This window comes from Hyla sarda, chromosome 2 (assembly GCF_029499605.1).
Source record: "Hyla sarda isolate aHylSar1 chromosome 2, aHylSar1.hap1, whole genome shotgun sequence".
Lineage (NCBI taxonomy): Eukaryota > Metazoa > Chordata > Amphibia > Anura > Hylidae > Hyla > Hyla sarda.
Window position 1 is genome coordinate 298,487,824 of NC_079190.1, and position 25,008 is coordinate 298,512,831.

The 25,008-nt window shown below is 42.0% G+C and overlaps 1 protein-coding gene across 2 annotated transcripts in view; it reads right to left on the minus strand.

Annotated features, from left to right (window-relative positions):
• The window catches only part of SYNRG (synergin gamma), a 111,165-nt gene that overhangs the window by 68,608 nt on the left and 17,549 nt on the right, over positions 1 to 25,008 (minus strand). For both annotated transcript variants that reach the window (XM_056557550.1, XM_056557549.1), the window contains exons 2-5: positions 16,493 to 16,533; positions 16,012 to 16,136; positions 14,346 to 14,476; positions 1,589 to 1,694 (exon numbers count right to left, since the gene is read on the minus strand). In XM_056557550.1, the coding sequence (XP_056413525.1) occupies positions 1,589 to 1,694; positions 14,346 to 14,476; positions 16,012 to 16,136; positions 16,493 to 16,533 (403 nt within the window). The remainder of the gene's footprint in view (positions 1 to 1,588; positions 1,695 to 14,345; positions 14,477 to 16,011; positions 16,137 to 16,492; positions 16,534 to 25,008) is intronic.

Sequence of the window (25,008 nt, forward strand, 5' to 3'; positions counted from 1 at the left end):
CAGAAGCAGAGCCAGAAGGGGCCCAGATCCCGCCGTGGCATTCACTGATCCTAGACTAGTAAAGCACTGGCTGACAGCTAAACAGCTTGTTGTTAATTCTTTGTCTCCTAATACTCAGAGGATTTATGATGCTGCATGGAGAGTGTTTCAGAGATTCTGTCTAGATTTTCCAGAAGGAGATGTGAGATCTGTAGAATTTGTTCTAGCTTTTATCGGGTTTTGCCATACTAATTTACAGTTAGCACACAATACAATAAAACTATATTTATCAGGAATTCACCATTACTTTTCCTTGACTGAGCCTAACAGACTGTGTTTTCATCTCGCATGGTCAAAGCAGCGTTGAAAGGTATTGCTAAAACAGAGACACCCAAAGTAGCTGTCAGGCAGCAGATTTCAGGGGAGCTGTTCCGGCAGCTTTCGGATGCGCTAGATGGTGCCCCATTCGGTCGGCGCAACAGTCATATCTTAAAGGCTGCTATGTATCTTGGATACTATGGTTTCCTCAGGCCAGGAGAGTTCACCAGTAGTAACAATTGCAGCTTGTTCCTTAAGGTGGGTCAATTAGAACGTATATTAGATTATTTTGAGTTGTTGTTGAACAGCACTAAGACTACGTTACCAGGGCTATATTGTAGCTATTCGGTATTTCGCCACGACTCATAAATGGTGTCCAGTTAAAGTCTTGGATTCATTATTGGCCCTAGGTCATGTCAGTCAGCCTGATGCTCCCCTGTTGTTGTTTAAAAACTCCCCGTTAACGACTTCAGTGTTCATCAAACACTTACGCATTCTGGTCAGGTCCGTATGTACCCGGCTGCGATTTCTGGTCATTCGTTTCGTATTGGTGCTGCCACTGCCGCGTCACGCAATGGGGTACCAGCGCACATTATAAAGAAGTTGGGTCGCTGGAAATCTGGCAGTTTCACACGTTACATTCCTAATCCTCGTAGAGAAATGGCGGAGGCGTTCCAGTCTCTGGTGATGTGAATTGTGATTGTTAATAAAGAGTTTTGGTTATCTTAATGAGTTTTGCCCTCTTTTATACAGGTGTACTCTGCACGCAGCAGTAATGGCACACATCAGACTGCATAGTTATATACGAGGTGGTTAGGTAGGATAAGAATAGGTAGGGACGTTCATCTCACGATAAGACTACAAATAATTTTTATGAAGCCAAGCGCTGATCTCAGGTGAACAGCAGCGACTAGTTATGGGCCAGATCACTATTCAGTAGTTAATACCTTCTACCAAAGACCGCAAGACCAGCCTTCTATACAACACACATGGTAGGAATCAGTCTTTAACCCCCCCTCCCCCCCAAATAGCCAAGTGACAACAGCACAAGTGTGTATTCACACGTACAGTATCCCACACACATTTGATGCACAGGGAGTATCATTAGTATCCCTTGTTAATATAATATATCTTGCACTATTCTCTCTGTTTCTTAATATCATATTTTTTAAAAGTTGTTTTAGTGCACTCCCCCTTACCAGTCTATTGTAATCTACTTGGGAGTCTGTATCATTATAGTGAGTAGACACTTTATATATCTACCTCATTTCTATTTAATCTGAAATCTTACCTTGGGTTTCACACTGCTTAGCAATCTTAATTTCTGCTTCTGTTCTTCAAATTGACGCCGTTTTCTTTCTTCTTCTAACATTTTTTGCTGCTGTTCAAACCTTTTTCTGAAAAAGGGAGGGCAGAATTAACAGAAAAAGAAAAATCTGCATTTTCATGTGAACTAGCATACATTTTATGTCCTGCTATATTATGGCTTCAGTAGCAGCTTGAGGATGAAGATGCAAGCACTAATATCCATGGAAGAGTCTCCGAAATCTGCAAGTCTGAGAAAAGATCAGACTGCAAATAATTTTATCCGGTCAACTGCAGCTGCTAATACTCAGTATATAAAGAGAGGGGATTAAGGCAACTTTAACGTGATGCAGGTTCTGTGCCTGCATCTCAGTTAATGAAAGTGAATATGGTTGCATTGCAGAGCACAAGTTGTGTGGATTGATTTCTGGCCCTAGTAACTTGCGAGTTGCAATTTAGACCCAATTAGTTTCATTAGCAATGATGTAGTGTTATAAAGAATGCACAACATGGCACTATTTTGCCATGTGGCTTGTGTCACTGCCAAAGTCACAATGTAGACCTATCCCAAATGTGAGCACTATAGGCCTCAATTATAAAAATTTAACAGACAAGAACTAGAGGTGTAAATTATCTGATCACTACCTTTATTTTCAGACATACTATTCTGGGCTTATCTTACAATCTGCAACTATGTAGTCATCATGCATTGCTAATTAGAAGTCATAGGACACACACACACACACACACACACACACACAAGAGTAATAGTAAAAATCCCAGGGACAGCTACCATCCTATGTATTGATATACCATATTGGCCTGCTGCTGGATGCAGCAGGTTTTTAGTGATGATCAGTTGGCTTGTTTTGGAAATCTGGGTCCTATGAGTAAATTGCGATTTTTACTATTACGCTTGCATGCATGCATGTATATATAATAAAAATATATATATATATATTAAATAAATAAATCTAGTTCTCTTTTATTAGTATATATTAAAAGCTAAGTTTTAAACTGCACCCCAGTTCTCTTCTGTGAACTATATTTTTTTGATGATCTGATTTGCCGAGCATACACACACACACACACATACATACATATATATACACACACATACACACATATATATACACACACACACATACACACATATATATACACACACACACATACACATATATATACACACACATACACATATATATATATACACACACACATACACATATATATATATATATATATATATATATATATATATACACACACACACATACATATATATATATATACACACACACATACATATATATATATACACACACATACATATATATATATATACACACACACATACATATATTATATATATATATATATATATATAAAAGATTCTGGTAGAAGAATGAACATGTTTAATCTTTTGGTAGAATCCGGATAAGCCTTGGAGAACAGAACTTCCGTACTGTGCACAATGCAGCAGGAGCCCTTAGACATCAATGGGACTCTGCAGTAAGGAATTTCTGTAGTGTGCACAAGCCCTTACTGTAGCCAAGTTTCCAACCAACTAGACCAGAGTTCTTTTTAACATTTTGTAGCTCTCAGCAGTTTCTTTCCCTGAATCACAATTTGTTGTTCTCTTGGAGCAGGGGGACATTTCCCATCAAGTGTGATCCCTGCCAGCACTGCTCTGCAAGGAACTTCTATTTCATTACTTCCCTCAGGCAGTGCAGACACTCTGGCCAATCAGCAAGCTAATTTCTACAGCCCTCCTCTCCGTAAGTAGCTGTACCATGTTCCAGACTAGGAAGAGGGCTGTAAGAATGGCACTGCCGATGACAATTTTATGTCATAAGCCTGTGCTGTGTGCCCTGTATCTTCTTCCTGCTGTGCGGGGGAAAGCTTTGTGTGCGCACAGGGGAGAGCAAGTCCTGCTCTCACTTTATGTATTCTGTCTTGATCTAGCTATTGCTATTGGCAGGCCTGCATTACTGACTGGCAGTAGTCTACAACAGACGGCAGAATGGAGACCACCCCTTTCTAATAAAAACAAGCATTTAGTTTAGCAATGTGAATTAAGACAGTTAATGTGGATTTATCAGACACACCTGATGGTAATTTGTCCTACTCCTTCAGTAGAATACATTTTTTGAAATTGCTTTTGATCTCACCTTCCTCCCTCAACTAACCTTACATTGTACCGCTTTTTTCTTGTGCTTCGTTTCTCATTAAAAACACTTTCCTCCTGAACCTTAAAGTGTACCTGTCAGAGCCAACCCAAATTTTTTTTTTTTTAAATATTTTACTCACTAATCCTGACTATGTACATCTAATTTTTATGTATCTAGCACCTATCTAGCATCTATTTATTTTACTTTAAAATTTAGCTCACTAGTCTGAATTACTCTCAAAAGGGAGGGGGCATGGCCTCATGGTGCAGGTCTCCGCCCCCTCCCTCAGTATGCTGTCTGCTCACATCGCCCCTAGCATTAGCAAAACTACAACTCCCAGCTTGTCCTCACTGACAGAAGCGAGACAAGCTGACAGTGGGAGGATTTTTCATCCAGCTGTGAGCCCTGCACTCACAGCTGTCAATCAAGGAAATGTGTCCATGACATAGGTGATGACGCTTGGACACAGCAGGACTAGTATGTGTCCAAGCAGGCGGGGGGGGGGGGGTCTGGCAGTTTAGAAAATTTTCAGTATTTCATACTGAAAGCCAGTCAATGAAAGCCATTGCAAACCCTATTGGTTTTGCCTGTTATACAACATTTCAAAAGTTTTTGTATCTGACAGTGCCCATTTAAGGCAGAGTTCACAAGAATGGAATCTCCAGGCCAGAGATCCCGAGAGCAGCCAGTGCCAACAGTAGTCTGTGCTAGCACCGCAATAGCACCTCAGAAATGCATTTCAGTCTATGGGGACAGCAATGCAGTCCACACAGTCCTAGCACCTAGCTTCGATTGTTGTGACTACTTATCTAGTAAAGCGGTGTCACAAGAGCACAGTCACAAGATCAAGCGCTAAGGTTTTAGGCCCGAATGATCTTTAGCTCCAGCGTGGGCAGACACAGCCCACACTGAAGGATATAGTTGCTAAGCACAAAGAAGCCAGTAAAAAAAAACACTATAAAAAGGCACCCCTGAGGAAGTTACCAGTTGGTGACAGAACGCATGGGGACTTGGGTGGGACACCCGTTCCTATTATTGTACTATTTGGATTTATACCATCATTCTACCAATTTGCCTCAAGCTTATACAGACAAAAGACGGGTAATGTATGTAGCTGCTTTGATATTGTGTTACTTGTGTATCCGAGAGCATAGGTAGTGTTTTGATATATTATTTACCCTTGGAGTTAGGGTGTCCCTACAGGGAGATCCCAATTTTGGGATCATCTCAGTTTTTGGTATGGAGTTTTCCCCTTCCTGTGTTTTAAGGGATTTTAACAATGTGTGATAGGTATATACTTCTTAAAGAGTACCTGTCACCAAATAGAAAATATAGTGTTCCTTGTGTAATTAGCATATACAAGAAGACACAGGGTGCAATCCCCTGGGTGGAATCAGATATCGTAGGCTAGTGTGGAACCAGATCAAAACGCACTCACCTGTGCCTGTTGTGCGAATGGAGGCACAACACAAAGCACTTAAGGAAAGTTCCTTAGGCGGCAGCTGCTGAGGCTCCCAGCGTCCAAGCGCACAGTAAAGATTCAGAGATATCCAGTAAAATTTATATTGCACTGCCACCAGACAGTCTTGAAGGTAAGATGATTTTATTACACAATAGGGATCCACGCAACGAGCTTCAAAGCTGCTCCTGCTTTTTTGTCAGGCGCCTGACGAAAAAGCCGGAGCAGTTTTGAAACGCATTGCGTGGATCCCTATTGTGTAATAAAATCATCTTACCTTCAAGTCTATGTCTGGTGGCAGCGCATTATATCTCCCTTTTCCTGGATATCTCTGAATCTTTATTGTGTAATTAGCAGACACTTTCACGGTCACTTGCTTTTAAAATCATCAACATAAATATGTTTAAAATGTTAAAATAAAAAACAGGCACTAGGTGGCTCTGTTTTGTTCCCTGCCACAATTAATACAGGGAGTTTGGTCTCCTTCCGACCTGGTAGGAGTCCAAGCTTGAAGTGTTTTTCTGCACTGAGCTTGATTGACAGCAGCACAGAAAATGAAATCTCCACAGATTCTCACAGAAAGCTGCACAGACAAAGCTGCAGGAGAGCCTCACTGAATACTGCACAGACTGAAACATGCACAGAGCCTGAGGTCTTCTATTCATCACAGCACTGCAACCATGTGAGGGCGGAAGTGGTCCCCCAGCAGGCTTCAGTGTTGTCATGCCTTCTGGGAAACACTAACTTTCTCCTGCTAAATTGTTTAAGGGCAGGAGGGGTGTTAGCAGTATTTAGGGAACATAGCCTGAGTTAGGTTAGAACAGTTAATTTGGTGGCAGGTACTCTTTAAATATTTGTACTAATAAAGATTTACATGTATTGATATTTTGGTGTGCACCTTATATTGTATTTTTGCTGACTTCTTTTAAGGTGGTTATTAGCTCATGTTAAACAATGGTAGCACCCAAGTATACCGTTAAGAAGGGTTTGAGCCTACCTTATTTATGGGTCTAATAGTTGCTAGGCAATCACATCACCCTCAGTGAAGTTCTGTGCACAAGTCCTGTTCATCAGAAAATAGATTGTGCAAGGAACTTCTGAGCAGTTGCCGTGGCCACTGTACCTACCAGAGTGGCCTGCATCTCCCCATAATTGGAGGCACACTTTAAAGATCCCCCATGTCGGCGATCAGCGCAAATCTCAAGTGAAGTCACACTTGCGATTTGCGCCTATTCCGGGTCTATGGTGACCAGGAATATAAGGGGTATCGCGGTTGTCTAAGACACCCACGATCCCCCCGAAGGGATAGGAGCGAGGTGGCAGGGGTGCCACCCCTCCTATTGGTCGTCAGAAGCGACGACCAATAGCAGATCGGGGGAGGGGGGTAAACTTTCACTTTCCCCGTCCTGCCCACCCACAATAGGCAGGGCAGAACGGGGAAACGACAGAGGACCAGGGCCGAAATCCACTTACCTGTCGGCGATGGCAGCGGGACATGATCGGCGGCGGCAGAAGAGGACAGCTATGCGGCTCCCTGGATCGTACGGAAGCCGGTAAGTTGCCTAGCAACATCTGGAGGGCTACAGTCTGAGACCACTATACAGTGGTCTAACCTGTAGCCCTCCAGATGTTGCAAAACTGCAAATCCCAGCATGCCCAAACAGCTGTCTTGGCATGCTGGGAGTTGTAGTTGCGTACCTCCATCTGTTGCATAACCACATCTCCCAGCATGCCCTTCGGTGATCAGTACATGCTGGGAGTTGTAGTTTTGCAACAGCTGGTGGCACACTGGTTGGAAAATACTGAGTTAAGTAACAACCTAACTGAAGGTTTTCCAACCAGTGTGCCTCCAGCTGTTGCAAAAGTACAACTCCCAGCATGCACGGTCTGTCAGTACATGCTGGGAGTTGTAGTTTTGAAACAGCTGGAGGTTTGCCCCCCATGTGAATGTACAGGGTACATTCACACGGGCAGGTTTACAGCAAGTTTCCTGCTTCAAGTTTGGTCTGTGGCAAATTTTTTGCCACAGCTCAAACTCCTAGCGGGATACTCACCGTAACCTGCCAGTGTGAATGTACCCTAAAAACACTACACTACAGTGTTTCTCCAAAAATAAGACCGGGTGTTATATTAAATTTAGTCACTAAAAACACACTAGGGCTTATTTTCAGGATAGGGCTTATTTATTTATATGTGATGGGCGCACCTCTGCCCCCCAACACCCCCCCCCCCCCCCCGGCAGTTTATCAGCCCAGCGCTGCACCCTGCATCGGGGGGCTAATCGTACCGTATGTCACCCGCCTGCCAAATAATTATCAGCCGCTGCGCTGTACTTGGAAAGTAGTTTGAGTTTGAGCATGAAGGGCCCACATATCCAATTTTTTTTTTTTTTTTTTTTTTTTATGTAGCACACACCTCTATACTTCTAAACACTGGCCAATAACTTTGCACCAAAAGAGCAGTTAAGTATTCCTGTGCCCGGGCTGCAAATATTAAAAAACAAACTAACTTGCCTTCGTCCTCTGTTCCCGCGTTGCTAAGGAACCGGCCTCATGGTCCCTCCGCTGTTTTTGCTGTGGTCCTGGGGATGGAACGTCACAGAGCCTCCAGTCTATCACCGGCCGCAGCGATATCCCGCCTCGGCCGGTGATAGGCTGAGCCAACTGTCATGTAAGAAGCCAGCCGACTCCTTACATGACAATGCGCTCAGCCTATCATCGTCTAAGGCGGGACATCGCTGCGGCCGGTGATAGGCTGAAGGCTCTGAAACGTCACAACACCAGGAAGCAGCGAGCGCAGCGGAGAACAGTGAGGCCGGTTCCTTAGCAATGGGGGAACGGAGGACTAAGGTATGTTAAAGTTTGTTTTTCAATATTTGCAGCCCGGGCATTGCCTATATCAGTGGTCTTCAAACTGCAGACCTCCAGATGTTGCAAAACTACAACTCCCAGCATGTCCGGGCATGCTGTGAGTTGGAGTTTTGCAACATCTAGAGGTCCGCAGGTTGAAGACCACTGCCTTAGGTCTTTTCGGGGTAGGGCTTATATTGCAGCCCACCCAGATAATCCAGCTAGGGCTTATTTTCAGGGTAACACGGTACCACATAATAAAGGGTAAAACACTACATATACACCCCCTTACACACTGCCCCCCCCCCCCAATAAAAATGAAAAACGTATTGTACGGCAGTGTTTCCAAAACGGAGCCTCCAGCTGTTGCAAAACAACAACTCCCAGCATTTTCGGACAGCCACTTACTGTCCAGGCATGCTGGGAGTTTAGCAACAGCTGGAGGCACCCTGTTTGGGAATCACTGGTGTAGAATACCCCTATGTAATCCCTAATTTAGTCCTCAAATGTGCATGGCACTCTCACTTCGGAGCCCTGTCGTATTTCAAGGAAACAGTTTAGTGCCACATATGGGGTATTTCCGTTCTCGGAATTTGCACTACAAATTTTGGGGGGCTTTTTCTCCTTTTACCCCTTATGAAAAGGAAAAGTTGGGGTCTACACCAGCATGTTAGTGTAAAAATTTTAATTGTTTTAAACTAACATGCCGATGTTGCCCCATACTTTATATTTTCACAAGCGGTAAAAGCAAAAAAAGACCCCCAAAATTTGTAACGCAATTTCTCCCGAAAACAAATACCCACATGTGACCCCATTTTGGAAACTACAACCCTCACAGAACATAACAAGGGGTATAGTGAGCCTTAATACCCCACAGGTGTTTGACGAATTTTCGTTTAAGTTGGATGGGAAAAAAAAAATAAAAAATTCTCACTAAAATGCTGGTGTTACCCGAGTAAGAACATACCCCATATGTGGATGCAAAGTGCTCTGCGGGTGCACTACAATGCTCAGAAGAGAAGGAGCGCAATTGGGATTTTGGAGAGAGAATGTGTCTGAAATTGAAGGCCAGGTGTGTTTAAAAAGCCCCCCTAGTGCCAGAACAATAAACCCCCCTCCCCATGTGACCCCATTTTGGAAACTACACCCCTCAGGTAATGTAATAAGGGGTACAGTGAGCATTTACGCTCCAAGGGTGTCTGACAGATTTTTGGAACAGTGATCCGTGAAAATGAAAAATGTAATTTTTCAAATGCACAGCCCACTATTCCAAAGATCTGTCAAATGCCAGTGGGGTGTAAATACTCACTGCACCCCTTATTAAATTCTGTGAGGGGTGTAGTTTCCAAAATGGGGACACATGTGGGGGGGGGTCCACTGTTCTGGCCCTACGGGGGGCTTTGTAAACACACATGGCCCCTGACTCCCATTCCAAACAAATTCACTCTTCAAAAGCTCAATGGCGCTCCTTCTCTTCTGAGCACTGTAGTGCGCCAGCAGAGCACTTTACGTCCACACCTGGGGCATTTCCATACTTAGAAGAAACGGGGTTATACATTTTGGGGGTCATTTACTCCTATTACCCCTTGTAAAAATGTAAAATTTGGGGGGAAAGCAGGAAAAAAATAAATTTCATATACACATCCAACTTTAACGAAAAGTCGTCAAACACCTGTGGGGTGTTAAGGCTCATTGGACCCCTTGTTACGTTCCTTGAGGAGTGTAGTTTCAAAAATGGTATGCCATGTGAGTTTTTTTTTTTTTTTTTTTTGCTGTTCCGGCACCATAGGGGCTTCCTAAATGTGACATGCCCCCCAAAAACCATTTCAGAAAAACTCACTTTCCAAAATCCCAGTGTCGCTCCTTCCCTTCTGAACCTTCTACTGCACCCGCCGAACACTTGACATACACATATGAGACATTTCCTTACTCGAGAGAAATTGGGTTACAAATTTTAGGAAGATTTCTCTCCTTTTACCCCTTGTAAAAAAATTCAAATACTGGGTTTACAAGAACATGCAAGTGTAAAAAAATGAAGATTTTAAATTTTCTCCTTCACTTTGCTGCTATTCCTGTGAAACACCTAAAGGGTTAACACACTTACTGAATGTCATTTTGAATACTTTGAGGGGTGTAGTTTTTATAATGGGGTCATTTATGGGGTATTTCTAATAAGGCCCTTCAAATTAACTTCAAAACTGTACTGGTCCATGAAAAGTTCTGATATTGAAAATTTTGTGAAAAATTGGAAAATTGCTGCTGAACTTTGAAGCCCTCTGATGTCTTCCAAAAGTAAAAACATGTAAAATTTATGATGCAAACATAAAGTAGACATTGTATATGTGAATAAATACATTTTTAGTATCTATTTTCCTGATAAGCAGAGAGCTTCAAAGTTATAAAAATGCAAAACTTTCAATTTTTTTCATCAAATTTTGGAATTTTTCACCAAGAAATGATGCAAGTATCGATCAAATTTTACCATTAACAAAGTAGAATATGTCACGAAAAAAAAAAAAAACAATCTCGGAATCAGAATGAAGGGTAAAAGCATCCCAGTTATTAATGCATAAAGTGACAATGTCAGATGTGCAAAAAACGCTCTGTTCCTTAAGGCCAAAATGGGCCTGGTCCTTAAGGGGTTAATAGGTGAAAGGTTGCCAACTCAGAATCTAGTTTATATATCTTTGTATACACTTGCATTCCCCACAGTAGGCCCACAGTCAGTTTGGGCACTCCTTGCTAGCACAATGCTGGATTTCATAAATCTGTCAAAATGCAGCAGGTCTTTTAACTGCATCATTACCATTTAGCACATGGTCCGTTTGTGGGGAAACAATATATACAGAATAAAATGTAGCAACATTGAGGGACATTTATCAATGTTTGCTTATGTATTCTTTTTTTTTTAGTAATTTTTTCCTTACTTTTTTTTTGCTTATGTGTGACTTATTTATCAACTGGTTTCAGCCTGTTGATAATTTTCTTTCACGTAAGCAATTTTTCCTTTTTTACTTTGGTAGTAGCTTTTTCTGCTACATGTTGGAGCTGGAGTAAATGTAGTAAATTTTTAACCCTGTTGCAACTTTTTTTTGCGCAGTTGCGACTTTCGCAGTTAATAAATACCTGACTACCCGTAGTCCATTTTAAAATTATTATTAGTTAATTTTTGGAAAACTTGCTTTTCTTGCTTTCCAGTCAAAATGTTGCACAAAAAAAATTGCGTAGTCGCAGTTGCGACAATTATAGTAAAGAAAACCTGACTAAACCCGTTGATAAATGTCCATAATTGAAACCACACAGGATGCCTGGAATTGGCTATATTATCTGGACAATCCTATAAAAGGACTATTTTATGGTCTTGGAATTTTTTTTTATTGTAGGAGCAGCTTTGTACAGCTATTCTTAAGAGGTGGTTTAGGACATTTGACTTATAAATATTATTTTAATGCATGTTACTTTATTATCTAGACCAACTTATATCTGACAGATTTATCACATACCAGGTTTCCCCGAAAGTAAGCCCTAGCAGGATTATGGGGTAGGGCTGCAATTATAAGCCCTGCCCCGAAAATAAGACCTAGTCCAGGGGTAATCTGCTGGTGGACCGCAGTCCAGATCCGGAACGCGGCCGCCAGTAATGCCCGCCGACCCCACATGGCCACCACAGTAATGCCCGCAGACTCCACACACCTCCCCCCCCCCCCACAGCCCCCCCCCCCCCCCCGCCTCCTTTGGCTGGCCCCGCGGCAAGTTAGCTTACCGTAATTCAGCCGGGTCAGGGACGCTGTCGTTCTAAAACGTCGGCGCATATGCACGGCCGACGTCACGGACGTGTCCCTGCCCCCGGCTGCTAAGCAACAGGAGAAGATCTCGCCGTAGGGTACCTTACGGTAAGAAAGTGAAATGACTACGGGTACCCAAGTTTATTATGACAGAGGGGTGGGAGGCACTGTAGGGCAGTGTTTCCCAACCAGTGTGCCTCCAGCTGTTGCAAAACTACAACTCCCATTGGTTGGGAAACACTGCTGTAGGGTACAGTAGGAGTGTGGAGGACGACAGGGGAAGGGGAGGATGGGGGGGATGAAGGAGGATGGGGGGGGGGGGGGGATGAAGGAGGATGGGGGGGGGATGAAGGAGGATGGGGGGGGGATGAAGGAGGATGGGGGGCTGCAGGAGTGTGGAGGATGCCCCCTATCCTCCACACCCCTGCAGCCCATCCCCCATCCATCCTCCACCCCCCCCCCCCATCCTCCACACCCCCCCCCCCCCCATCCTCCACTGGCCCCCCCGCCCCCCCCCCCCCCCCCATCCTCCACACCCCCCCTATCCTCCACACCCCTGCAGCCCCCCCCCATATCCTCCACACTGGGAGTTGTAGTTTTGCAACAGCTGGAGGACATTGGTTGGGAAACACTGCTGTAGAGTACGGTAGGAGTGTGGAGGACAACAGGGGAAGGGGAGGATGGGGGGGCTGAAGGAGGATAAGGGGGCTGCAGGAGTGTGGAGGATGCCCCATATCCTCCACCCCCCCCCCCCCCCATCCTCCACCCCCCCCCCCCCCCTGCCCCCGGCTGCTAAGCAACAGGAGAAGATCTCGCCGTAGGGTACCTTACGGTAAGAAAGTGAAATGACTACCGGTACCCAAGTTTATTATGGCAGAGGGGTGGGAGGCACTGTAGGGCAGCGTTTCCCAACCAGTGTGCCTCCAGCTGTTGCAAAACTACAACTCCCAGCATGCCAGGAGAAGGGGAGGATGGGGGGCTGAAGCAGGATGGGGGGCTGCAGGAGTGTGGAGGATGACCCCTATCCTCCGAACTCCTGCAGCGCCCCCCCCATCCTCCACACTCCTGCAGCCCCCCCCCCCCCATCCTCCACACTCCTGCAGCCCCCCCCCCCCCCCCCATCCTCCACACTCCTGCAGCCCCCCCCCCCCCCCGGGAGTTGTAGTTTTGCAACAGCTGGAGGACATTGGTTGGGAAACAATGCTGTAGGGTACGGTAGGAGTGTGGAGGACGACAGGGGAAGGGGAGGATGGGGGGGGGGGGGGGATGAAGGAGGATGGGGGGCTGCAGGAGTGTGGAGGATGCCCCCCATCCTCCCCACCCCTGCAGCCCTCCCCCCCCCCCCCCCCTTTTGATTCATAAGTAGTTGATTTAAGTTTATAATAAACAATAAGCATTTTTAACTATATTATGTGGTACAGTTATAACATCTAGGGAAGCTTTGATAATTATGGGGGGGGGGGGGGGATACATCAAAACCTGTGCAGAGGAGAAGTGTGGCAGTTGCCCGTAGCAACCAAATCGCTTATCTTTTAAAAGGACCTAAAAAAAAAAAAAAATTTGCAATTTGACTGGTTGCGATGGAAAACTGGTCAGCTTTTTCTTTGCACAAGTTTTAAAAATGTTCCCTTTATTCTTGTATATCAAAAGTTATGATCGGTCAGAGTGTTCAGACCCCCACCCAATCAGTACAATGAGCTAGAAGAAGTGCATGCTAAGCGCATTCACTACCGGCTCTGTGTCACGTGACTGAGAAGGTCCCATAATGCAAGTCTAAGGGACTGTCTCACTCACATTAGACACAAAGTGGGGACAGAAGTGTGTCCAGCAGCACCCTTCCCTCCCTGCTTGTTCTATTGATCAGCTGGGTTCTGAGTATCCAGTCTTTTTTATAATGGCAGGTACACTTTAAAGAGTACCTGTCATGATCTTGTTAAACATTATAATCCTCCCAGTTCACTGTCCCCATCATCATGATAAACCACCCCCTGCCTTTATTTTTGTTTAGTTTCCTACCTTGATCTTGCTCTGTATTTTCTGCTCAGGCGATTCCCAGCAGTCGTGACATCATCTGAAGCCATACAGGGAAGAACTTCCTCCCTCACTCTGCTACACACAGCCCAGAGCAGTTCAGTGTGTGTGAGATTAGCTATGATTGGATAAGGCTGCACCCCCCCCCCCCCCGGCACTCCAGACTGTATTTCCTGATTTTGGACTTCTGGCGGGCCAGCAGGAGTCCAAAGCAAATGAAGAGATAGGGGAAAATGTGCTCTGGACAAGTTGAGAGACACTTAGTGGAAGCTTTTTTTAAGCCCAAATAAAAAAATAAATCTAAACAAAAAAAACACAGAAAGTTTCATTTTTGTTCAAACAAAGTACATTAGAAATATTTTTTTATTTACCATAAGGAGTGCAGTAGCATAAATTAGTTTTAATGCCCATGCCCATTTATGTATGTATATATAAACAAACTTACTGTTGTTCTTCAACAAATTGTTTCTGCATGTCAGGAGTGTAGGCTGGACCTGGAGGACCCATTCCTATAAATCTAGCCTGTCCTACAAAAGTCATTTGAGTAGGCTGCATTGGACCCATTGGTAATCCACCCTGGCAAACGAAAAACACATATTTAAATGAATAAAATAAAATTACATTTTTTTTTAATTTGCAGTGTAAACAAATAGATGGCACATCAACTATTCTATTTCTATTTACTAATTTCTAGTGTAAGAGGCCAAAAACAAGTTTGAAAGTGACCTTGATGACAGCAATTCCTGGATAACTCCCCCAGAGGTCCCCTTTCTGGATTGTCATATTCCATACTATTTATTTGGCATTCAGCACCATAAACAATGGCCCAAATCTATCAATCAAATCAATCAATCAATCTGCTTGAGACAAAAATAAGACACCTTGTGCGTGCGGGGAGCGGTGGCGGTGATAGGTCTCAGGACCCCCGGACAGGCAGGGGGAGAGAGGCAGGTGGCGGCGGCGGCCGCCTATGGCACCGCAAAAGCCACTGTAGTGCATTGATTTAAAGCGCCCGCTTTAAAACAATGATCTGCAGCGGTGTCGCGGGGGGATAAATAGCCGATAACTTATACCGATATTCCGGTATAAGTTATCGGCTATTGGCCCTAAAAAAAACTATATCGGTCGATCCCTACTTTATACCATAAAACAAAAGAATAAAAAAGCAATCAAGAAGTCCGATCAAAACAAAAATGGTACGGATGAAAACTTCACATCACTCCTACATCCCTGTATGCGGAAAAATAAAATAATGTTATATGGGTCAGAAGGACATTTTTAAAACCGTATTAATTTTCGTGCATGTAGTTATAAAATTTTTCCAGAAGTAAAACAAAATCAAAACCTATATAAGTAGGGTATCATTTTAATCGTATGGACCTACAGAAGAAAAATGTGTAATTTGTACCAAAAATGCACTGTGTAGAAACCGAAGCACCCAAAAGTTACAAAATGGCTTTTTTTCTTCCAATTTTGTCCCACAAATATTTTTTTTCTGGTTTCGCTGTAGATTTTTGGGTAAAATGACTGATGTCATTACAAAGTAGAATTGGTGGAACAAAAAACAAGCCATCGTATGGGTCTGTAGGTGCAAAAATGAAGGGGATTATGATTTTTAAAAGGTGAGGAAAAAACAAAGTGCAAAAAACTGACAAACGCCGAGTCCTTAAGGGGTTAAAAGTGAAAGAAGCAAGCTGATTGGTTGCCATGGGCAACTTTACTCTGCACAGGTTGATAAATCTCCTCCATTGTGTGTTTTTTTTTAAACAGTACGCCACTCCTAAACATCTTATCCCCTATCCAAAGGGTTCGCCGCTGGGACCCCCTGTGATCTCCGGCATGGCACCCCAGTCATCCAAGCTTCTGTGTTCAGAGCCCGACAGCGCTGGCCCGGAGATCGCGGGTGGGGGGGGGGGGGTTCCAGCAGCGGCAATGGTGGGAAAAAGGGCGCTATCTGCGGTAGCCAGGTTATCTGAATACTGACGTTGTACCCTTAAATTTCAATAACTTGGTAAAGATCACCAGCTTGTCATATTGCATGTATACAACAGTACAGAAAGACAGGTTTATAGATACATTTTTTTTTTTTTTTTTACATAAGAAAAGTTTACCTGCATAGTCATGGCTGCTGTGGGAATCTGAGGGCTGTATCCAACAGCCATCATATTTTGCACATTTGGTTGCATTACAGGTACCATAGGAAAACGAGCCGACTGCTGCTGCATTGCCATCAAACCTACAGCGATGAAAATGTATTTAATATCAAAAGTATATGGGGTGAGGGAAATAATTTTATTTTTATTTTTTTAGGATGTCAATTTAAGAAGGACTTCTACAAAAAAACTTCTAATGTGAGTGAGACAGTCCCTTAGACTTGCATTATGGGACCTTCTCAGTCACGTGACACAGAGCCGGTAGTGAATGCGCTTAGCATGCACTTCTTCTAGCTCATTGTACTGATTGGGCGGGGGTCTGAACACTTACTTCATGTCACTTAATGTGTAATGGAGGCCCCAAAGAGTCTGTGATGGAGATGTGACCCTAGCCTAAGATGGTTCAACAGTAGTTCTAGATCTCACATTATTTACTAACCTTGAGATGATCCGATTCCAGTAGCCAACGGAAACACAAAGCTATAAAAAAAAAAAAAAAAGATACACAGTAAAGGGTAAAGCAAGGGCTTAGTATCTCACAGCAATTTTTGACATGAATATCCTAAATAGGATTGGTTACAGGAAAGTCTCCCAAATTTGTAGCATTAGCTTATTCGCTGTGTACCATACCTCTACAGGGCTGCAGAGAAGAAAAAAAAAATAAAAATACACTTGTCCAATCTACTTGTGGCCGGAAGGAGCACTTGCTAAGTGCGAAACGGAGCTTGTTGCCTTTGTACCCACCGCTCCTTCCCTCTCCCTTTGTGTATTTGTGAGTATTACATGCATGCTGCAATAAAAGCCAGACGATGGACTACGGCGAGTGGCTGTCTTCTCTTTTCTTTATATGATTAATTGTACTACTTGTCCTTCAGGATGATCCACTTGTCTGGTACATTAATTATTTTAATCAAAATAGTATGTAAATAAGGTCTGTTTAGTTTATTTTGTTTTTTGCACTTTCGTTTTTTCCCTCCTCATCCTATAATAGCCATAACTTTCTACAGACCCATCTGATTTTTTTTTTTGATTTTTTTTTTGCAGGAGCAATTGTACTTTGTAAGGACACCTTTTATTTTTTCCATAACACATGCTCTGAAAGAAAAAAGAAATTTGCAAGCTTGAGGGTTCTCTTTTTTATGCCATTCACCTTGTTGTCAAACTAACATGGTATTTTGATACTTAAGGTCACCCTGATTACAGCAATACCAAGTTTGTATAGTTTCTATCATGTTTTACAAATTTTTGAATTTTCTTCTAAATTGCCTTTTCTGACCCTATAACATTTTTCTTTTTCCGTGCACTAGGCTGTATGAGGGCTCATTCTTTGCACTGTAATCTGTTTGGACTTTTTTGATCGCTTTATACATCATTTTCTCTGGGATATGATGTTAAACAATGCAATTCTGTGGTTTGGAATTTTCTTTCTATGTTAACTCCATTAACCATACAGGAAATATGTTATATTTAACCCCTTAAGGACCAGGCCATTTTACACCGTCACTTTAAACATTAATAACTCTGGAATGCTTTTAGTTATCATTCTGATTCCGAGACTGTTTTTTCGTGACATATTCTACTTTAAGTTAGTGGTAAAATTTTATGGTAACTTGCATCCTTTCTTGGTGAAAAATCCCCAAATTTGATGAAGAAAATGAAAATTTTGCATTTTTCTAACTTTGAAGCTCTCTGCTTGTAAGGAAAATGGATATTCAAAATATATTTTTTTTTGGGTTCACATATACAATATGTCTACTTTATGTTTGCATCATAAAATGTATGAGTTTTTACTTTTGGAAGACACCAGAGGGCTTCAAAGTTCAGCAGCAATTTTGAAATTTTTCACAAAATTTTCAAACTCACTATTTTTCAGGGACCAGTTCAGATTTGAAGTGGATTTGAAGGGTCTTTATATTAGAAATACTCCATAAAAGACCCCATTATAAAAACTGCACCCCCCAAAGTATTAAAAATGACATTCAGTAAATGTGTTAACCCTTTAGGTGTTTCACAGGAATAGCAGCAAAGTGAAGGAGAAAATTCAAAATCTTCATTTTTTACACTCGCATGTTCTTGTAGACCCAATTTTTGAATTTTTGCAAGGGGTAAAAGGAGAAAATGTATACTTGTATGTGTAACTCAATGTCTCTTGAGTAAGCACATACCTCATATGTCTATGTAAAGTGTTCGGCGGGCGCAGTAGAGGGCTCAGAAGGGAAGGAGCGACAAATGATTTTTGGGGGGCATGTCACCTTTAGGAAGCCCCTATGGTGCCAGGACAGCAAAAAAAAAAACAAAAAAAAAAAAACACATGGCATACTATTTTGGAAACTAGACCCCTCAGGGAACGTAACAAGGGGTAAAGGGAACCTTAATACCCCACAGGTGATTCACGACTTTTGCATATGTAAAAAAATATAATATAATATAAATAAATAAAATTATATTATATTATATTAATATATTATATTATATTATATTAATATATTATATTCTATTATATTAATATATTATATTCTATTATATTAATATATTATATTCTATTATATTAATATATTATATTCTATTATATTAATATATTATATTATATTATATTATATTAATATATTATATTATATATATATATATATATATATATATATATATATATATATATATATATATATATATATATATAAATAATTATTTTTTTTGTTTGTTTTTAACCTAAAATGCTTGGTTTCCCAAAAATTTTACATTTTTAAAAAGTGTAATAGCAGAAAATACCCCCCAAAATGTGAACCCAATTTCTCCCGATTCAGAAAACACCCCATATGGGGGTGAAAATTGCTCTGCTGGTGCACTACAGGTCTCAGAAGAGAGGGAGTCACATTTGGCTTTTTGAAAGCAAATTTTGCTCTGGGGGCATGCCGCATTTAGGAAGCCCCTATGGTGCCAGGACAGCAAAAAAAAAAAAAAAAAAAAAAAAACCACATGGCATACCATTTTGGAAACTAGACCTCTCGGGGAACGTAACAAGGGGTAATTTGAACCTTAATACCCTACAGGTGTTTCACGACTTTTGAATATGTAAAAAAATATATATATTTTTTTTTACCTAAAATGCTTGTTTTCCCAAAAATTTTACATTTTTAAAAAGGGTAATAGCAGAAAATACCCACCAAAATTTGTAACACAATTTCTCCCGAGTACGGCGATACCCCATATGTGGCCCTAAACTGTTTTCTTGAAATACAACAGGGCTCCAAAGTGAGAGCGCCATGCACATTTGAGGCCTAAATTAGGGATTTGCATAGGGGGGGGGGGGGGGGGGGGGAACATAGGGGTATTCTACGCCAGTGATTCCCAAACAGGGTGCCTCCAGCTGTTGTAAAACTCCCAGCATGCCTAGACAGTAAGTGGCTATCTGGCAATACTGGGAGTAGTTGTTTTGCAACAGCTGGAGGCTCCGTTTTGGAAACAGTGGCGTACCAGACGTTTTTCATTTTTATTGGGGAGGGGTGGTGTTTTTATTAGGGATCGACCGATTATCGGTATGGCCGATAATCACGATTTTGGGCATTATCGGTATCGGCAATTACCTTGCCGATAATGCCCCGCCCCCCACAATGACCTGAAGCGGTGTCGAGGGGGGATTAATAGCTGATAACTTATACCGGAATATCGGTATAAGTTATCGGCTATTGGCCCTAACCTCCACCGATTATCGGCATCGGAATCGGCCCTAAAAAAAAACCGATATCGGTCAATCCCTAGTTTTTAGGGTACAGTCGCACGGGCGGGGGTTCACAGTAGTTTCTCGCTGGCAGTTTGAGCTACGGCAGAAAATTTGCTGCAGCTCAAACTTGCAGCCGGATACTTACTGTAATCCTCCGCCCATGTGAGTGTACCCTGTACATTCACATGGGGGGGGGGGGGGGGGGGGGAACATCCAGCTGTTGCAAAACTACAACTCCCAGCATGTACGGGCTATCAGTGCATGCTGGGAGTTGTAGTTTTGCAACAGCTGGAGGCACACTGGTTGTGAAACACCGAGTTTGGTAACATATAAGGGCTTGTTTTTTCTGTCACCAATTGTACTTTGCAATGTCATCACTTATTTTATAATATAACCTGCGGCGGAAAAACAAACAAACAATTTGTAACTTTTGGGGGCTCCTGTTTCTAAAGCAGTGCAATATTTGGTAAAAATTACACCTTACAGTGGGGATCAAAAGTTTGGGCACCCCAGGTAACTTTTTTTTTATTAATGTGCATAAAGAAGCCAAGGAAAGATGAAGATGGAAAAATCTCCAAAAAGGCATCAAATTACAGATTAGACATTCTTATAATGTCAACAAAAGTTAGATTTTATTTCCATCATTTACACTTTCAAACTAAAAAAAAAACAAAACAAAACAAAAAAAAAAAAAAAAAAATGGCGTCTGCAAAAGTTTGGGCACCCTGCAGAGTTAATATCTTGTACTTCCCCCTTTGGCAAGTATCACAGCTTGTAAATGCTTTTTGTAGCCAGCCAACAGTCTTCCAATTCTTGTTTGAGGTATCTTTGCCCATTCTTCCTTACAAAAGTCTTCCAGTTCTTTGAGATTTCTGGGCGGTCTGTCACACACTGCTCGTTTAAAAGGTCTATCCACAGATTTTCAATTATGTTGAGGTCAGGAGATTGTGAAGGCCATGGCAAAACCTTCAGTTTACGCCTCTTGATGTAATCCCCCATGGATTTTGAGGTGTGTTTAGGATCATTATCCATTTGTAGAACCCATCCTCTCTTTAACTTCAGCTTTTTCACATATGGCATCAAGTAAGCATCCCAAATTTGCTGACATTTTATTGAATCCATTTTTCCTTCTACTCGTGAGATGTTCCCTGTGCCACTGGCTGCAATACAACCCCAAAGCATGATTGATCCACCTCCATGCTTAACAATTGGACATAGGTTCTTTTCATTAAATTCTGTTCCCCTTCTTCTCCAAACATACTTTGGCTCATTCCGGCCAAAAAGTTCAATTTTAACCTCATCGGTCCACAGAACTTGTTTCCAAAATGCATCAGGCTTGTCTATATATTCATTTGCAAAGTTTAAACGCTGATTTTTGTGGTGAGGACATAGGTTTTTTTCTGATGACTCTACCATGAAGACCATATTTGTACAAGTATCTCTTTATAGTGGAATAGTGTACCACAACTCCAGTGTCTGCCAGATCTTTCTGGTGGGATTGTGCAGTCAAACGTGGGTTTTGAATAGTTTTTCTCACAAGCCTGCGAGCTGTTCTGTCTGATATTTTTCTTTGTCTTCCAGATCTTGCTTTAACTTCCACTGTTCCTGATGACTGCCATTTCTTAATTACATTCCGAACAGAGGATATTGACATCTGAAAATGTTTTGCTATCTTCTTATAGCCTTTTCCAGCTTTGTGAGAGTCAACCATTTTCAGTTTCAGATTTCTAGACCACTGCTTAGAAGAACCCATGGTGCTGATTGTTGGGGCAAGGTCAGATGAGTCTGGGCATTTAAAACCTTTTTGAGATTGACATCACCTGGTCTTCCCAGATGATGATTGAGAACAATCTATGACACTGGCAGGTCTCAGCTTTGCAAAGGGGGCAGTGCATGCTATAAATTGTGCAGGGTGCCTAAACATTTGCAGACGCCATTTTTTTGTTTTCTGTTATTTTGAAAGTGTAAATGATTGAAATAAAATCTAACTTTTGTTGACATATTATAAGAATGTCTAATCTGTAATTTGATGCCTTTTGGAGATTTTTCCATCTTTCCTTGGCTTCTTTATGCACATTAATAAAATTTTTTACCTGGGGTGCCCAAACTTTTGATCCCCACTGTATCTTTATTCTGTAGGTCCATACGGTTACAAGGATACCCAATTTACATACCCAATTTTATTTATATATTTTTATTTTAATACTTAGAAACGTTATAAACTACACGCACCAAAATTAGTTTAAAATTGGCAACTTATGACCCCAATAAAACTTTATTTTTCGTGTAGGGGGCGAAATGAGGGCACATTTTTTGCGCCGTCATCTGTAGTTTTTACCTGTACCATTTTTGTTTTGATGGGACTTTTTGATCGCTTTTTATTAATATTTTTATGGTATATGAAATGAACAAAAATGCACAATTTTGGACTTTGGTATTTTTTTACGTGTACGCCATCGACCGTGTGGTTTAGCTTACCTAATATTTTAATAGTTCGGTCATTTACGCACGCGGCGGTACCAAATATGAATTTTATTCTTTATTACATTAATTTTATTTACAAATGGGAAAACCTTCTGATTGCATACACTGATCAGTGGTATGCCATTGTAAAGCACTGATCAGTGTAACCGGCGATTGGCTGCTCTAGCCTTCTGCACAGACAACGGAGAGGCAGGTGAGGACCCTCCTGTCGTCCGGTAAGCTGATCGGGACATTGTGATTTTAGCAAGATAGTAACGACCAGCTCCGCTGAGCTGCTGGGATTCTTTTACTTTCGTTTTAGACGCCTAAAGGGTTAATATGCCAGCATTAGCCGTGGGTCCTGACTGCCCATGGCAACCGGGACCCACCGGGTTTAACCCGTCCTCAGCCAGTGAGAACGGTTGAAACCCATTGTACCAGACCAGGGCGTACAGGTACACCCCGAGTCCTTAACCAGTTCAGATCGGCGATTCTGGGCTGATCGGGTCTCTGATGACCCGATAGCACAAAAATAGGCATGATTGGAGCTGTCAGAGACAGCTCCGACCATCCTGGAGGATACGAGTGAGGTGGCACGGTGCCACCTCCTCCTATACCCTGCGATTGGCGGATCAGGACTGATTGGCGAATCGCAGGACAGGGGTGAAAGTTAATTTCGGATGTCGGGGCAGAGCGGGGAAAAGATAGTACATTCACATGGGCAGGGGTTTATAGCAAGTTTCCCGCTTCAAGTTTGAGATGCGGCAAATTTTCCGCTGCAGCAGGAAACACTGTAAACCCCGCCCGTGTGAACGTACCATAAAAACACTACACTAACCCTAAATAAAGAGTAAAACACTACACCCTTACACTGTCGCGCCCCCCCAATAAAAAAATAAAAAGACGTCTTGTACGCCAGTTTTTGCAAAACGGAGCCTCCAGCTGTTGCAAAACAGCAACTCCCAGTATTGCCGGACAACCATTGACTATCCAGGCATGTTGGGAGTTTTGAAACAGCTGGAGGCACCCTGTTTGGGGAAAACTGACGTACAGTATTTTTGGTGATGGAGGAGGCAAGTGTAATGCTTGCATCCGGGTACACCCCTATGAAAATCCCTAATGTAGGCCACAAATGCGCATGGCGCTCTCGCACTTCAGAGCCCTGTCCTATTTCAAGGCAACAGTTTAGGGCATCTCCGTACTTGGGAGAAATTGCGCTACAAATTTTGGTGGCTTTTGGGGTCTACACCAAAAGTTTTATTTTTTTACACTAACATTTTGGTGTTGCCCCATACTTTTCATTTCATAAGAGGTAAAAGGAAAAAAAGACCCCCAAAATTTGTAACAATTTCTCCCAAGTACGGAAATACCCCATATGTGGGCGTGAAATGCTCTGCGGACACACAACAAGGCTTAGTAGTAAGAGCGCACTATGTACATTTGAGGCTTAAACTGGCGACTTGCACAGGAGTGGCTGCTGGTTACAGCGGTTCTGACTTAAACGCAAATCCCCACATGTAACCCCATTTCGGAAACTACACCCCTCACGGAACGTAATAAGGGGTATAGTGAGCATTTACACCCCACAGGTGTCTGACAACAGTGGTCTGTGACAATGAAAAGTCAAATTTTTCATTTGCACAGCTCACTATTACAAAGATCTGTCTAACGCCAGAGGGGTGTAAATGCTCACTGCACCCCTTGTTACGTTCCTTGAGGGGATTTCCCAAATGTGCCATGTGGGGTGTTTTTTTGCTGTTCTGGCACCATAGGGGCTTCCCAAATGTGACATGCCCCGCAAAATCCATTTCAGCAAAATTCGCTTCCCAAAATCCCATTGTCGCTCCTTCCCTTCTGAGCCCTCTAGTGCACCCACAGAACACTTTACATCCACATTTATATGGGTTATTTCCTTACTCGAGAAAAATTGGGTTACAAATTTTGGGGGGGCTTTTTCTCCTTTTATCCCTTGTTAAAATAAATAATATTGGTCTACTAGAACATGTTAGTGTAAAAAATGAAGATATGGAATTTTCGCCTCCACTTTGCTACTATCCCTGTGAAACACCTATAGGGTTAACAAACTTTCTGAATGACATTTTGAATACGTTAAGGGTGCAGTTTTCATAATAGGGTATTTCTAACAAAAAGACCCTCAAATTCCCTTCAAAACTGAACCCTAAAAACTAAAAAAAAAAAAAAAAAAATCAGATTTTGAAATTTACTTAAAAAATTGGAAAATTGCTGCTATACTTTGAAGCCCTCTGATGTCTTCAAAAAGTTAAGACATGTCAACTTTATGATGTCAACATAAAGTAGACATTGTATATGTGAATCAATATATAATTTAACCAATATAATTTGATATGTCTACTTTCCTTACAAAACAGAGCTTCAAAGTTATAAAGATGCTAAATTTTCCATGAAATGTTCCAGTTTCTCCACCACTAAATGTTGCAAGTATCGATTAAAATTTATCACTAACATTAAGTAGAATGCGTGATGGAAAAAAAAAAACTCTCGAAATCAAATTCATAAGTAAAAGCATCCCAGAGTTATTAATGCTTAAAGTAACAGTGGTCAGACGTGCAAAAAAAATAAAATAAATAAATATAAATAAAAAAAAAAAAATGCTCTGGTCCTTAGGGTCAAAATGGGCTCGGTCCCCAAGGGGTTAAGGATCGGGGATGCAGGGCGTATGCATACGCCCTGCATCCCCAAGAAGTTAAAGCTTGGAATTTATTTTTATTTTTAAAGAAGTTTTATTTTCAAAA